This window comes from Scylla paramamosain, chromosome 18 (assembly GCF_035594125.1).
Source record: "Scylla paramamosain isolate STU-SP2022 chromosome 18, ASM3559412v1, whole genome shotgun sequence".
Taxonomy (NCBI): domain Eukaryota; kingdom Metazoa; phylum Arthropoda; class Malacostraca; order Decapoda; family Portunidae; genus Scylla; species Scylla paramamosain.
In genome coordinates, this window is record NC_087168.1 from 2,050,588 (window position 1) to 2,067,193 (window position 16,606).

At 39.2% G+C, this 16,606-nt stretch overlaps 1 protein-coding gene across 2 annotated transcripts in view; it reads left to right on the forward strand.

The window, feature by feature from the left end:
- Nucleotides 1-4,426, forward strand: part of LOC135108989 (unhealthy ribosome biogenesis protein 2 homolog) — a 37,420-nt gene extending 32,994 nt beyond the window's left edge. For both annotated transcript variants that reach the window (XM_064019921.1, XM_064019920.1), the window contains exons 14-15: nt 2,448-2,591; nt 3,625-4,426. In XM_064019921.1, coding sequence (XP_063875991.1) covers nt 2,448-2,591; nt 3,625-3,783 — 303 coding nt within the window. In that variant the 3' untranslated portion in view covers nt 3,784-4,426. The remainder of the gene's footprint in view (nt 1-2,447; nt 2,592-3,624) is intronic.
- Nucleotides 4,427-16,606: the final 12,180 nt, after the last annotated feature.

Genomic DNA, 16,606 nt, shown 5'->3' on the forward strand with positions numbered 1-16,606 from the left:
CAACTTTGTTTATCTACTGCAGACTCCATCAGCTCTCCAACTTTTTTCTTCATTCACCCTTTTTTGCCTTTTTCCATTGATCTTTCCATGTAATGCAAAATACACTCTTCTCCCATCCTCGCTCTGTGTCCAGACCATCTCTTTACGTGTCTGTCACTCTGTCCAGAATCCTTCTAAGGCATTTCATTTCAAAAGGCAGCAATCTCCTCTCTTCTTTTCTCATGATCCAATACTTGGATCCATACAGGACGCTTGGCATCACTATTGCTAACAGAAGTCTCAGTTTGAGGTTCAAATTTACTGTGTTGCTTCTCCAAATCTTTATTAGTTTACCAAATGCTCTCTGCCCCATTCCAATACATTCTCTTACTGCCTCTTCTGTTTTTTCAATCATCTTTCAGAAGTACCCGGAGATATTTAAAGCTGTTGACTTGTTCAATCCTTCCTGTTCTTAGATGTATGTACAGACCCTCTCTCTCTCTCTCTCTCTCTACTTGTTTTCATACTTTGATTTGTGCTTATTGATTATCATTTTGTATCGTTTTGTTCTTGTCTTTTCTATCATCCTTTGTAAGTCCTCTGTCGACTCAGCCTCTATTATTACATTATCAACGTACCTTAAATTTGTGATTCTCTGGGCATTGATTTCTACACCCTCCTTATCTAATGCTTCCCTCTTGACTCTTTTAAAGTATAGATTGAACAGATGGGCAGAGGGCAAACATCCCTGGATCTCTCTCTCTCTCTCTCTCTCTCTCTCTCTCTCTCTCTCTCTCTCTCTCTCTCTCTCTCTCTCTCTCTCTCTCTCTCTCTCTCTCTCTCTCTCTCTCTCTCTCTCTCTCTCTCTCTCTCTCTCTCTCTCTCTCTCTCTCTCTCTCTGAGGTTGTCTGTCAGCATGCCTGATTTTCTTACTCTCACCTTTGTATTGTTATGTATAATTCCTCCACTGCTGTCACCAATCCAATTTCAGTTCCCCAGCTTTTCAGCACCCATATCATGGTCTTTCTGTGTACAAATCAAAGGCTTTTTAAAATCAGTAACAGCATAGTTTGTAATTTTGACCTTTTCCCATCTCTTCTGTTATCTGTAAGAGTGTAAAAATATAATCAGTTGTGGCTCTTCCATTTCTAAATCCAACTTGCTCTTTTAATATTTCCTCTTCTCTTTGTTTAATTCTGCTTTGTATTATCTTTGCAACACTTTGTATGCATGAGGGAGTAAACTTAATGCTCTGTAGTTTGCAGTTTTCTGCATCTCCTTTCTTATAGATGAGAATAATTTCTGCCTGTTCCCATTCTTCTGAGATCCCCTTTCTTCTTACTGTTCCTTGACAAAACTCCCCTACCTATCACACAGCCATCTCACCTCCTGCCTCCACCAACTCCTTTGACACTCCATAACTCCAGGTGCTCTGTCACTAGCTAACAACCTCAGCTCTCTCTCTCTCTCTCTCTCTCTCTCTCTCTCTCTCTCTCTCTCTCTCTCTCTCTCTCTCTCTCTCTCTCTCTCTCTCTCTCTCTCTCTCTCTCTCTCTCTCTCTCTCTCTCTCTCTCTCTCTCTCTCTCTCTCTCTCTCTCTCTTCATTTGTTGATCTTCAGATAGTGTGTTTTCCAAACTTTTCACTTATTCCTTGCTTGGTACTTACTCATATTTTGAAACACTTCTGTGCTGCACCTGTACTTTCAAAAGGCTTTGGTTAAAGTTATACTGTTTTTTAAAGGTATTTTTTTTGGTTCTAGTGATAGAGTAACAAAATTTCTTTGTATATTAACAGGAGAAAGTCTTGAAAACCAGGGTTACCATCTCTGTGGCCTTGTAAAATAGTTGTGGTGAGAGAGCAAAGCACTTCTGAATACTGGCCTGATTTTCTTTGACTGTTCCTATTGACCCTTGTACTCTTTTTCCCACACTCTGGTTAACTCCCTTACTGTCATGTAGTTTCCTAGATTGTCGTCTTCTGAAACTATCCTCACAAGTCATGCACTTCTCTTCTAGCAAATATCACTGACCATAGACTGAGTTTTTATTCTTAGATTATATAGTTACTACAATGTCATGTACTTAGTACCTCCAGAGTTTTATCTTGTGTTTTGACTTTTTTTATATAGGAGGGGCATCAGCCAAGGGTTACAAAACAGCAGTAAAAAAAAAAAAAGGCCCTCTGAGGTGCCAGCCTCCAAATAGAGTCAAAAACAGTAGTAAAAAATAACTGGATAAGTGTCTTGAAACCTCCCTCTTGAAAGAGTTATAGTCGTAGGAAGGAGGGAATGCAGATGCAGCCAGGAGTTCCAGAGTCTACTAGAGAAAGGGATGAATGATTAAGAATACTGGTTAACTCTTGCATTAGAGAGGTGGACAGAATGGGGTGAGAGAAAGAAGAAAGTTTTTATTTATTTATTTATTTTATTTATTTATTTTTATTTATTTATTTTTTTCTATGTCTTCAGGAGCTGGTGGGATGCAGCAGCAACATAGAGCGGCTGGTGAAGCAACTTGATGCGTTCAAGGTGAAGCTGAACAAGGTGGTGCACTTCACTATGGCAACGATTGTCATTGCCCTCCAGCGCACCACTGTGTACCCTGCTGTCAAGGTGAGGCCTGGGACTGTACTTGTGTTAGAAATGTGTGTTGTGCAGTATGAGTTTCTTTAACTCTCATTTTTACGATTATCTTATGCGAGCATTTTGTTGGCCGTCAGAGCTCTGTAATTTTTTTCTTTGTATCGACATATTTAAAAAGGAGGAAATTGCTGGGTAATTTTGTCTTCAAGAGATTTTAGTATGAAATAAGTGTCTAAATAGTTGTGATTATGAGAAACATGCAGCATTTTGAAGGGTCAGTCTGATGCCTTGTATTGTAAGTTCTCCCACTGTGCATATTATTGAATGTGTACTTGTAACAGAAATATTCAGGAGATTTAAGGTACCATATTTGATGGCTTATAAGACACTTTTCCAAGGGTGTTTTTTTTTTTTTTTTTAGAATTGTTTTATCAAGGTGTTTATGGTGTATACATGCTAAGGTCACTCATGTCATTTGTCTTGAATTAGGAACATATTAATTATCTGGAAACTCAGTAAATGTAAATGTCAGACCAGAATTCAGATTATCATTACCTAACAACTCCCTCACCAACTACTACCTTAACTCCCTCACTAGCCACTACCTGAACTCCCTCAGTCCCTCACCAGCCACTACCTGAACTCCCTCACTCCCTCACCAGCCACTACCAGAACTCCCTCACTCCCTCACCAGCCACTACCTGAATTCCCTCACTCCCTCACCAGCCACTACCTGAACTCCCTCACTCCCTCACCAGCCACTACCTGAACTCCCTCACTTCCTCACCAGCCACTACCCGTATGCCCTCACTCCCTTACCAACTACTACTTGGACTCCCTTACTCCCTCACCAACCACTACCTGGACACCCTCACTGCCTCACCACCACTACCTGAATGCCCTCACTTCCTCACCACCACTACCTGAACTCCCTCACTGCCTCACCAGCCACTACCTGAACTCCCTCATCATCACTACCTGAACTCCCTCTCTCCCTCACCACCACTGCCTTAACTCTCTCACTGAACTCCCTGACTCACCAACTGAACCATTGCCTCCCCAGATGGTGATAGAGAGCATTGTGTACCGGCTGCTAGACCTGTGTGACTCCTATTGCCTGCAGCACTTGTTGGTTGCCTTGCCCCCTGCCACCACCACCCTGCTCAAGCACCTTCATGATAACTACTCCACCTTCCACCGCTACAACCCCGGTAAAGCGTAGTGTGGGTCTTGGTGTTAGTGATGGTAGAGTGGGAATGGGATGGGGTTGTTGTGAACTTTTTCTATGTTAGGGAAGGGAGGTTGAAATTTTGGGATGATGATGGGCCATCTGCATTTTGTTTTGTTATGGTTTCTTGCTTTGTTTTATCTAATTTTGTTTAATGTCTCTTTTTTTTTCTCCTAAGTAATATTTACCGTTTTGCTAATGGTCAAAAAGAAACAGTTTATGGTTAACACATACAGTCATTTCTTTAAGAGCAACATTCACTTAATTTCATCTAAAGAACCATAACTTAGAGATCTACTAAGAACTTATCCCATTGGCTTCCTATTATCATGAACTCAGTGTAGTGCTGCTGTTTTGTTAGCCAGGAGCATCACATTTGTCACCGCAGTGTTGGTTGTTGCCTCAAGTGAGTCACTCTTCATACTGGGATTGGTTGCAGTGGTCAGGTTTTATAAATATGATCTAAGTTACTGAGAGATGAGTCATAGCTAAGTTGTCCTCCCTGAACTGTTGTCTTGATAAGTGATATAACCTTTTGAGTAAGGTTTTGAGTCATATAATTTACTTTTTTTATTGCATTTTACTCTAAGCAGATGGTTCATGAATGTATTTTTTTTCCACATAAATTGTTATAAAATGTCTGAGATTTTCTGCCCTTTAAGGTGCATGTGCTCTTTTAATATATTAGTCCTTAGATCTTAGTTTAGAAAATATGGGTGATTCATAAATAGATGGATGATGATGTAGCCCTATTTTACAAATCATCAACATTTACCATCACCTTGTTTATATTAAATTGCCATACATTTTTTTTAGATTATCAGTTTTGAATAGCTGTTTAGCCTTTTACTCTAAAGTAACTAGGAATAATGCTCTCATGGAGTGTACTTATGTCTGCTTTTTATTTATTTATTTATTTTAATTTTTTATGTCTGTGCCAGTTGTAACAAATTTGATATAATGAAAATGAAATGGATGAATGATGAATGGATGTAGATGAATGGAACGGACTCAGTAATCGAATTATTAGTGCTGAGTCATTAGGGAACTTTAAGAGAAGATTAGACAGATTTATGGATGGGGATGATAGATGGAAATAGGTTGGCATATTTCATACAGGGATTGCCACATGTAGGCCTGATGGCTTCTTGCAGCTTCCCTTATTTTTTATGTTCTTAAAATTTTCCAAGAATAAGGACTCCACATGGATTTGCTAATTTAAGACTGAGGACTTCACTGGACAAGAGACCTGTTCAAGGAGGCCAAGATTTAACTAGAGTGTGTGTGTGTGTGTGTGTGTGTGTGTGTGTGTGTGTGTGTGTGTGTGTGTGTGTGTGTGTGTGTGTGTGTGTGTGTGTGTGTGTGTGAAAATATACATGCCATTGTGAAAAATTAGTTGCAGCACTGTTCTTCATCCCAGTATTATATATCAGCCTTACTTGAGTGGGTGTATGCTTGGTCCAGGGCTTGTTGTCTAGAGTGTGGAGGTACTTATGGGAGTTACTATGTGGCGTAAAATTTGATTAATTTTACATGTTTGGGATGAACCTTTTAAGGTAGAAATAATTTGCTGGGTGGCAGAGAGGGATGGTTTGTCTTGTCAATAGTAAGAGTAAGGTACTTGAGCCTCATACTTTCTCTACATTCATTGTTGTTTCCATCAAAGCTTCAAATTCTTCTCCACATGCAAACATCAGTATAACAGCTTAAATGCCACAGTTACTTGTTAGCTTGTTGCTTGTAACTTTGGTATTTAATGAGATGAAACTGCAAAGCACCACAATATTCTGGGTTGTGCGGTGCCGGGAAGACATGATACTTGTAACAGAAGTGCGAGTGGTGTCAGACCGGGTGAAGTCAGTGCTGTGTGTGTGTTTTTTTTTTTTTTTTCAGTCATATATTTGTGAACCCAGATGTGAAATTAATTACCACATGAATGACTGTTTAGTTGCCACATTGTTTCCCAGTACTTGTTTTTTACCATTTGTGGATTTACATATTTGGAGACTTTTCCATCCATGGTACTAAAGCATGTGCAAAGGAATTTTCTCATTGTTATAACCTCTTCTAGCTTCATTGATATTTTTTGTTCATTAGGAATGTAGGAGTGGTGTAATGTATTTTTGGCTATTATTAATCGCTTTGAATTGATCTCTGTTGATGCATCTGTATCACCAGTTTTCAGTGCCATGTCATACTCTGAATACTGCAGTGGGCTGGAGTGATGCAGGTACAGGATGAAAGAAGCTTGCTGCTGGCCTCTTGTCTTTGTATTTGCTTTTAGCATCATTGACATTGCATTTACTTTTAGCAAGGTGGAGGTGTCCTATAGTGCATGATTAGTGATCATGGAATGCTTTGAATTAAATTAGCTGAATAAAGTAAGTGAATGTCAGCACCCGCTACCTCCTCCATTACCACCACCACCACTGCTACCCTCCACACCCAAACTGGTAGCCTGCCTCAAGCAACTTATTCCTCTTGTATGTAATGCAGGTATTCATAATTATGAAATTTAGTTTAAGTAAGGCAGATGTCCTGTGGTGCACAAAATAGGTAGGATAGGTGTCCTGTCGTGGACTTTGGTGTCCCATAAACACTACTTTCAGTTAAGGAGCCAAATGCGAGACAAAGCAGCAGCATGCAGTAACAGTTTCCTGCATCAGCACTTATCCACACACTCACTGGCCAGTACTGTGTTGTCTGTCATGTAACAGATAAGGATAACTGAAAGTGGAAGAGAAATAATGAAAGATGTTGATCTGGCTTGTATGAATAGTGAGTACCATTCATGGGAGAGGAATGAAGACAGGGCAAGCAGATGTGCATGCTGCATAAAGTGACTTGAAGGAAATGAAGTGAGTGTGATGTTTAGTGAACAGTGATTTGAAAATAAACCTAGTTTTGGGGCAAAAAATTTGTGATGGCCTAGGAAACCTGCTTGCCAGCCCTGCTCTGCTTCTTTAATTACAGACTGGTTGGTAACTTTTGATACAGTTAGAATTCTTCAAATTGCCCCTCCTCCCTTTTTTTTTTTTTTTTTTTCTCCAAAAAGGGCAATCAAGCTTATGCATGTGGTAGTATTAGTTTCAGTATTAGATTAAACTTCACTGCCATCCAAAACTGAGACAGACTGACAGACCAGACAGTCTTGGTAATATTAATATATGTTTACAAGCACTGGCACCCTGTGGGCTGCTTGTGCTTGCTTCCATTTTTTATCTCTTTTACAACTAAACATTGAACAAAACAAAAGCAGTTGTTACTGACGAATAAAACCGACCTGTGTCCTAACCTAAAAGCTAAGTGATCCACACCACTGACCTTTCTTTAGTATATAATAAGGTTGAGGCTCATGGAACTTTTGAACCATATCAAAATTATGCTCTATTATTTAAACTGCATGGTGAAATTGACTTTTTCCAAAGTCAAGCCTAAGAAAACTTTACCTCTCATTATACTGTTCCTGGAAAATATCAATCAGGATATTTATTTTGACAACCTTGAACAAGATTCCATCATTTATAGGATTAACATTGCAACCGTAAACAGTAAGTCAGTTGTGCACAGCCACACACATCAAAGGTTTGGCATGACCCAAAAGAAAAGGATGCTACTCTGGGTGTGTTCATGTATAATCTTTGTATTTTGCAATCTTCGGGAATGTGCGGCCAATCAGCAAAGATGTGGGCACACGCTGTTTTGTGATATTGCAGATGTTCCAATCTTGCTCACTCTCTCTCATCATTTTGGCATTAAAACCATTTTCCTCAGTGTGGCAGTGTTTTGTATTGCTTTGTTATCTGCCAAAGACCATGCAAGCAAGCTAGTAATTTTTTAACAAAGCAATAAAAACTGACAGTGGCAAAATTGATTGTTACAAACAGACGAATATTCTCATCTATCCATACATGCATACTCATAAACATAGATATAAACTCATACATATACATCTAGATAATTATACACATATATACATTTAGTAAATCAGTAAGTAACTTCATACACAGTAAGCCTGAGTGCGATCCATCCAGCAAAGGGTGAGTGAAGTCACACTGCCTGGTAGTTGCCAAACACATGTTACACAAGGCACAAAGCACTGTACACATGTAACCTACAGTACACTTCACTGCCAAGGTTGCAACACTAGAAAGTGAAGAATCCAATGGAGCTTGGCATTTTAAGAAATGAATATCAGAATTAAGGCAATGGACAAATGGAGGACTTTCAAAATGGTCTAGGCACTGGTTGGCTTTGTGACACGGTAGTTGGCTCGCAGCATGAAGGAGGAGAGATCAATCGTGGCTCAGCAGAGTTTTTAGTCAGAGAAGTAGCATTCTCATGTAACCCTAACCAGTGTTGTGTGAACTTGTTGCAGTATTATAATTGAATTTCCATGTTCTTGAGAAAGAGAGAGAGAGAGAGAGAGAGATGGTTAAAAAAAAAACCTAAATATATGTGTATGCATTTAATACTCTGGTTATACAGTATAAGAGGAAGACCGTTTGTGAATGGCAAAGAAGGGTGCTGGAATGTATCATAGTGGTGAACTGGAGGTGCAGGGATGTGTGGACAGCTGCTTGGAGTTGAAAGCCTGTCATGGTCATCACCTGGAGAGACTTGCAAAGAATAGGTGCCTGAATTGATAGAAAGAATATTGTCTCTTACACGGTTCATTGATCTGAAATCACATGAGACTTTTCTTTTTGTTCCACTTAAACACTATACTTGCTAGACATTATGATCATCTATTGTCTTTTTGCTTTCCTTTCCCGTGGGTGCATATAAATATTCGGGTATTTTTGGTGCTGTTCATTGTTGTCTACCACCGTGAAAGGGTTAGTAGTAATATAACATGCATGCTCGTAATGCCTTCTTTATCACTGCCTGCTTAATACATCAGAGGAAAACAGTTAGGTCAGCAGTGTCGTCAATGTCAAGGGTACAGTTTGTATTGGTGTTACACCAGTATTTAGAAACGCTTTGGTTTTCACCACTACTACATTCCAAGGCCACTGATAATTAACCGGGTTCTCAAGTGTTTCTCCTGTTAATAATGCAAAAAATCTTCTTAATCCGTCATTGTAACCACAAAAACATCTTTAAAAGCCCGTGTAACTTCAACTAGAGTCTTTCGAATATAATGGAAGTGTGGAAGAAGTTTCAGACTATGGTTCTAGAGAGCCACAAGTGAAGGCATTAGTTGGCATAGAGGAAGTGCTGACGGGGAGACCGCATTAGGTACTGGCAGAGAGTAAGTGATTCTTGCCTTCCTACCTTTCCTTATGGTAAGATCGGTGTCTGTGAAGGCCGTATGAAACATTAGCAGCGGTGGCATTTGTTGTTGTTGTTATCGTGTAAAAGGCTCGCTAAGGTCTACAAAAAGGTCTAGATGCTTCTCCAAAAAAATTATTAGTGAAGGACTGACAAATCTAGTTTAATAAATGTCTCAATAGTCTCCCCTTGTAATGCGTGTGGAGTTCAGGCCATGATGTAACTATTGCTGGTGTGGAGGTGTCTTATCGCTATTTCTGGAGGGGACGGACGTGAGAACATATAAGGGAAGCTGCAAGAAGCCATCAGGTCTACAAGTACACATAGGTACAGTCACAGCTAGAAGTCTTGTAACCTGACGCTCTCACTTCCATTGCTTAGCGTTCTCCTTCAGTCTTGCGCCCGCCGATCTCCTTGGAATCTTTCACTTCCCAGGGTTTGCAAGCTGACAGGCAACACATCGGAGGACTTGCGGTTGAGGGGAAACGTTAAATTATTGGAAAAGAATAAGACGCGTGAACTTACTCTTGGCAGTGACTAAGTACTTGTTTCCACCTGTCATACGGGTATGTCATCTAAGTAATTTTCACGTATTTTTTTTTTTTTTTGAGGTGTTATATCTATTTTATATACAGTTATTTTATATTTTACTTCCCTGTATAATACTTATTACATTTTTTTTACCGTTTTTAATAATTATAGAGAAGATTTTTTTTATTTTCCTCTCAAATACTGGAGTTTCATTTTTTTCAGTTTTAATTGTAACGATTTTTTTTTTTTGTATCCATTTTCTTTTATAATTCTTGAGTTGCATTTTTTTTATCGCTCTTAATAGTTATAGCAAAGATTTCTGTTCTATAATACTTACATTGTTTCATCTTGATAATTACAGTGAAACGTATTATTTTTTTACCATCGTTTTTGTGCTTACTTATTTTCTTTCGTAATACTTGAGTTACGTTGTTTTTACCTTTTTTTTCAGTAACTAGTGAAGCATGCGTAATAATTTTTACCATTGTTTTTATGTATTTATTTATTTTCTTGTGGTCCCATTGTTCTGGCGTTGTAAATCAATCAATCCACGTGTTTTCAGAGGTGTTTTCATAGCGAGTAGGAAATAGCGTGATATAATTATTGAAAAAAAAAAAGACAAGGGAAAGGAAAGTGAAGAAGTAAATGGTGTTCCGCATGATTCTACTTATGATTAACATGATAATTTAAGGTCAGTCGGTCGCCGCACCATCGCCCATTCAGTGCGTGGTGGCATCAGTGACCCACAGAGCCTCGCGGGTCGATCCAGCCTGACGTGGCCGGCGTAAACCAGTTGTGTGCTGGAACCCTCAATAAGCGTGGTGTGTGTGTGTGTGTGTGTGTGTGTGTGTATGTGTGTGTGTGTGTGTATACCATATTCTGAAACACAAGCTCCGCACCTCCACTACATTTTAAAGGCTTTGGGTGAAGGGACAAGGGTTTTTAAGGGTGTTTTCATGGTTCTAGTTATAGATTAACAACTTTTTTACATTATTAACAAGAAAAACACTCTTTGAGAACCCGGCTAATCATCAATGTGGCCTTTGAAAATAGTCGTGGTGAGAAAGCACAGCGTTTCAGAATACAGGCCTGTGTGTGGTGCCGTGTTATGCAAATAGTGTGGGTCAGTGTTTTCAAGCGGACGGGTCTTGCTGAGGCCGCGTGTTTTGTTTGTTCATTTTCACCATTAGGGAGTGCCTGGAAGTGCCTAGTTTTGCTGTGTATCCAAGTATTCTCATGTTTTGCTTTCTCGTCTTAACTATAGGCTCAAGTGAAAGAAGGTACTCTGTATTTCAAGGATATTTTTATGTTTCTAGTGGTAACTTAAAGTGTCACGTTTGATGGAATATAACTCGGTAGTATGTAGAAATATGCAATTTTGCGGTATGTTCAGGTTATGCGTCTGGTTAGAAGTAATACATTCCTCTTACTACTGGTAAGAAAAAAACAACTATTTGGCAGTATCTAGAAATACGTAATTCTGTTGTATATTGAAGAGTCTGTTTGAGGGTAATATGATGTTCTCACATTTAGTAAAAAAAAAAAAAAAGCTTGAAATACTTTTTTTCAGTGTTTTCAAGTTAAGTGTCCGTTTTGCAATAATACGATTTTTTTACGTGTGGTAGGAAAAAAATAATTTACCAGGACTTAACTAATTCTGCAGTATGTTCAAGTTAAGCTTTCGTTCTACAATAATATAATCCTAGGACTCCCACGCTCTAGAGAGAGAGAGAGAGAGAGAGAGAGAGAGAGAGAGAGAGAGAGAGAGAGAGAGAGAAAATTGCCACGTGTAGGCCTGACGACTTCTCGCAGCTTCCTTTATGATCTTTTGTTATTTAATCTTAATTCTTGGCCTTTTTTTTTTTAATTGAATTACCTGAGGTCTTGCCTAAATATTGCTTTGTATAGTTTGTCAAAACTCGCCCAACACACACGCTCCCTTTGCACTTGTCTTCCCTCAGTCTTCAAGTCCCCTTAGGCCATATTTATAGAAATCGTCTGCCGTCACCCGGAACTTCGGTCTTGAGGCTTAGCAGGAAAGCAAAGAGCAGTCTCAAGTAAGGGTGCACTTAAATCTACAGCTGTGAAAGTTGAAATTAAGTGATGGAAGAAAAGAAGACATGAAAAGCTGAGATGGCAACACAATTTTTTTTTTTTTTTTCTGTAAGATTCGTCAGATCAGAAGACGATTGAAAATTTAGATTAAAAAAAAAAATCTTGCCGTCAATCATAACTCAGGTCATACACTTCAGATTAGATTAGATGCTTATTGACCAACCCAAATCAATACAGGTTGACAACTAAGGCGTGCGTACAATTCTGCTGTGGTCCATACAGAGATCGATAAATAAAAACATTAACACGCATACTTGTAAAAGGCAAACAAATAGCAAGCACAACTGTAATGCCAGCAAATTCAAGCAAACACAAAAGAGAGAGAGAATCATCAGAGTAAAGTAAAGAGTGGTCTGAAGTAGGAGCGCACTTAAATCTTGAGCTCTCGAGCGAAAATCAGAGTTGTGAACGTACGAAAAACTGAGAGGGCAAAAGGAACTTTCCGGCATTTTATAACGAGTTTGTCAGCAAAGGAGAAGACAAGATTAAGATTAAAGGAGGAAAAAAATCTTGGCCATCACTCTTAACTTAGGTCTTACACTTTGGAGTAAAGAGTGGTTTCAAGTAAGAGGTCTCAGTGATGAAGTAAAAAAATAAATAAACTGAGATGGCAAGACAAAATTTCAGGTGTTTTGTAAGGTTGTCAGCAGATTAGTGGACTTCCCATTAAAGGGGAAGACAACAACGGAAGTGAGTGCAGAGACTGTCCCTAGCAAAGAAGTAAAATGACGGATACTTATCATATTGCATCCTCCTTCCCGCCCTCCCAAGAAAAAAGGGAAAAAAAAAGTTGATCAGGGAAGAAAGTTTGATGGATAATCGTCACCCCGCTTTAAATGATAGATAAAAAAAAAAAAGTCAACGAGAGGAGTCCTTGAGTAGCGGTCATCACACGCGTCTTGTGGGATGCAGCGCTTTTATGACCACGCGCCGTGACTCCAAGGGCAAGTGAACAGCGCCGCGACAAGCCGTACCTCAGGTCACGCATCTTGCACCTCCACATAATGTACTCGTATGACGTGTTACGAAGCCGCGGTGAGCTTGACGCGCCTAGTCTTGATTCTGTAGTCGTGTTTAACTTTACACAATATACTTCTCACAATTCACGACGATTCTCCAATGGTAAGTGCTGGAAGTTAGATATTCAATTCATAAAAAGCACTGCAAATTGAGTTCTCCATCCCGAACTTTTTTTTCCTCCTTTGGTCAACCTCCCTCACGCATGATTGAAAAAAAAGAAAAATGCATCAGAAAATTAATCATGGGAGAAGTTCAGTACCTGTGTTGTGATCTAATAGTGTTCTCAAAAGTTTCGGCGTCTTTTCTCGACAACTTCCACGGGTTCTAGTGGATGCTGCTGGAATTCACAAGTGTTCTTATGATTCTAGTGGCAATTTGAATTTGAAGAACTATGGCCGGTATTCTCAAAAGTTTTGCTGCCTCATCTTAACAACTAACAGGCTCAGATGACAAGTATTGGAGTTTTAATGGGTATTTTTATGATTCTAGTGATGATAAGAACTAAGGTCAATATTCTCAAAAATTCTGCTGTTTCGTCTTAACTATAGGCTCAAGTGAAAGGTACTCGTTATTTCAAGGATATTTTTATGGTTTAGTGATAATAATGAATAAGGTCCTTATTCTCAAAAGTCTCGGTGTCTCATTTCAATAGCTCAGATGAAAGGTACTTAGTATTTCAAAGATGTTTTCTAGTTTCTATTGATAATTTAACAAAGATTTCGCATCAACGTTAGGGAAAAACACCTATAACAACTAGACTAATAATCTTTGTGTCCTTTGAAGAGTACTGATGAAAGATCGAAACGTTCAAGAATACGAGCGTAGGTCAGAGAATCCAAGGCTTGGAGGAGTGTGTGAGAAATCAGTACCAGGAACCTTGTACTAAAAAGTTTAGGGGTTTTATCTCGATTCCCGACCACTTCTGGCTCTAATGTGAATTTGAAGGGTACTTTTATGATCATACTGATAGTTTAACAAGGATTTGGTGTCGTCATTGGGAGAAAAACACCCATGAGAACGTAGAATGATCTTTGTATAAGTTAAAAACAGTGCTAATGAGAGCTCAGTGTTCAGTACAATACAAGGTTGAAGATGAAGGCTGGAAGCGCGGGCAATGTGTGAAAAATTATACTGATTACTGTATTCCTAAAAAAAAAAAAAAAAGAAAAACCTGGGCGTCAGATCTCATGGAAAGACTCTACCTAGTGGAAGTTATTGTGGGTTTTCAAGGATGCTTTCATGATTCTAGTGATAACTCAAGATCATTAACGTAACTAGAGAAAACACCCAAGAGTGACTGATAAAGATGGTCCTAATGAAAGCTGATTGTTTAAGAAGGCAGAGGGTTGTCCCGAGTGGGGTTCGAATCCACGCCTCACTCACGCCAACCGTAAAATTCACCACTCTATCAACTGGAAGCGCGTTGAGTGAGAAATTAATACCAGTGACTGCGTTCTTAAAAGTTTCGGCGCCACATCTCGACAAGGACAGAAGACTCGAGTGGGTTTTTTTCAAGGGTGTTTTTATAGCGAGTTGCAAATAGCGTGGTAGTATTTGTGGGAAAAATGGACCAGGGGAATGAAAGTGAAAAAGTTAAGGGTGCGCTCATTACTCTAGTGATAGTTGATGAGAATTTAACATAAGGGAAAACACATATGAATATTTCACAAATCATTTCCGTGGCCTTTGAAAATAGTCCTGGTGAGAGCTCAGAGCGTTTTAAGAATGCGAACTTAAGGAAGAGAATCATGAAGGAGGAGGAGGAGGAAGAGAATCGTGAAAGAGGAAGAGGAGGAGGAAGAGGAAGAGAATCGTGAAGGAGGAGGAGGAAGAGGAGTGCGTGTAAGGAGTCAACGCTATATTAAGAAAAACAAGATACTTTTTACCTCTATTCTCGATAACTGTCACTTGGTGTCAATGGAGGAAAGTGCTTTTGAGTGGAGGAAATAACTTTTGAGAACCTGACTTAAATAACTTCCTTGGCCTTTAAACAACAGTGCTAATGAGAGAGTGTTCAAACCATACGAAGTTAAGGTTGAGGGCTGGAAGTGTTGGACAGCATTCTGAAAAGTTTCTGCGCCATACCTCGACAAAGACACACACTAGTGGAAGTTCATGGAGGTTTTCAAGGGTGCTTTCCGAAATTTATTAATGGTTTTTGGAATACAAACTTAGGCGGAGAATCGGGAAGGAGGAGAGAGTAAGGAGCCAGAATACGAGGAACGGGGTTACAAGCACGACGGTGGTGGTGGTGGTGGTGGTGGTGGCTGTGTAATGGCACCCTTAGGCATAACTCTTTTCCTTCCGCTCGCTGCTGGGAATGCATCAAACTGGGCAGACTGACCACCACCACCACCATCACCACCACCACTACCACCAAGGCAACACAAAACGTCAATATGGTGTTGTAAATTTGTACCTCTATCATCCTCAAGACTCATCATCATTAACTTGTCATTCTTTTTTTTTTATTTACCGTTTTAATGGGTGATAACTTTGCTGTCTGATTCTTTGCCGTGTTGTTGTTGTTGTTGGTGGTGGTGGTGGTGGTGGCGTTTGTTGTTGTTGGTGGTGTTTGTTGTTGTTGTTGTTGTTGTTGTTGTTTTGGTTATCGTCCTCCTCCGCCTCCTCCTCCATCACCACCACCACCTCCTCCTCCTCCTCCTCCTCCTCCTCCTCCTCCTCCTCCTCCTCCTCCTCCTCCTCCATTTTTTTCTCTCCTTTTTATTTTTCCTTTATCTTCTTTTTTTCGCCTTCTCCTCCTTGTTCTTGTTCTTTTCTTCTCTCCTTCTGTTTCTTCTTTTATGTCTTATTGTATTTCCTCTTTTCTTCTATTCCTTTTACTTCTTTTCTATGACAGTTCTTCCTCACATTTTCTATTAAAAAAAAATATATATATATATATATATATATATATATATATATATATATATATATATATATATATATATATATATATATATATATATATATATATATATATATATATATATATATATATATATATATATATATATATATATATATATATCAATAAAGAAAAATTATGCAGCTATTTTTTGGGGGTGTTTTGCATTGAATTATCGACGGAAAGTTGTACACAGAGAGATAAATACATAAAGAATATTGATGGATGGACGGATGGAGAGAGAGAGAGAGAGAGAGAGAGAGAGAGAGAGAGAGAGAGAGAGAGAGAGAGAGAGAGAGAGACGACATAAACATCAAGATAAACACGAAAAAATCTAGAAAAAAACTAACACACACACACACACACACACACACACACACACACACACACACAGAGAGAGAGAGAGAGAGAGAGAGAGAGAGAGAGAGAGAGAGAGAGAGAGAGAGAGAGAGAGAGAGAGAGAGAGAGAGAGAGAGAGAGAGAGAGAGAGAGAGAGAGAGAGAGAGAGAGAAAACACACATTTAAAAAAAAATAGAAGAGAAATTTAGCTTGAGACGGAAGAAACAATAAATGAAATAACGAGAGAGAGAGAGAGAGAGAGAGAGAGAGAGAGAGAGAGAGAGAGAGAGAGAGAGAGAGAGAGAGAGAGAGAGAGAGAGAGAGAGAGAGAGTGTTGTTCAGTGTAGGGGAGGGACAAAAAATGGCGTTCCCAAGTAATGATTCAGGGAAAAGGAGACGGTGAAAAAAAAAAAAAAGATAAAAAAGTAGAGTTGTCCCTCAGGCAGTGAAGAATTTGCTGACTCACTGCTTATAATGTCTCTCTCTCTCTCTCTCTCTCTCTCTCTCTCTCTCTCTCTCTCTCTCTCTCTCTCTCTCTCTCTCTCTCTATCGTTATTTTTTCTTTATTATTTTCCGTATTTGTCTTGTTCCTCTCTCTCTCTCTCTCTCTCTCTCTCTCTCTCTCTCTCT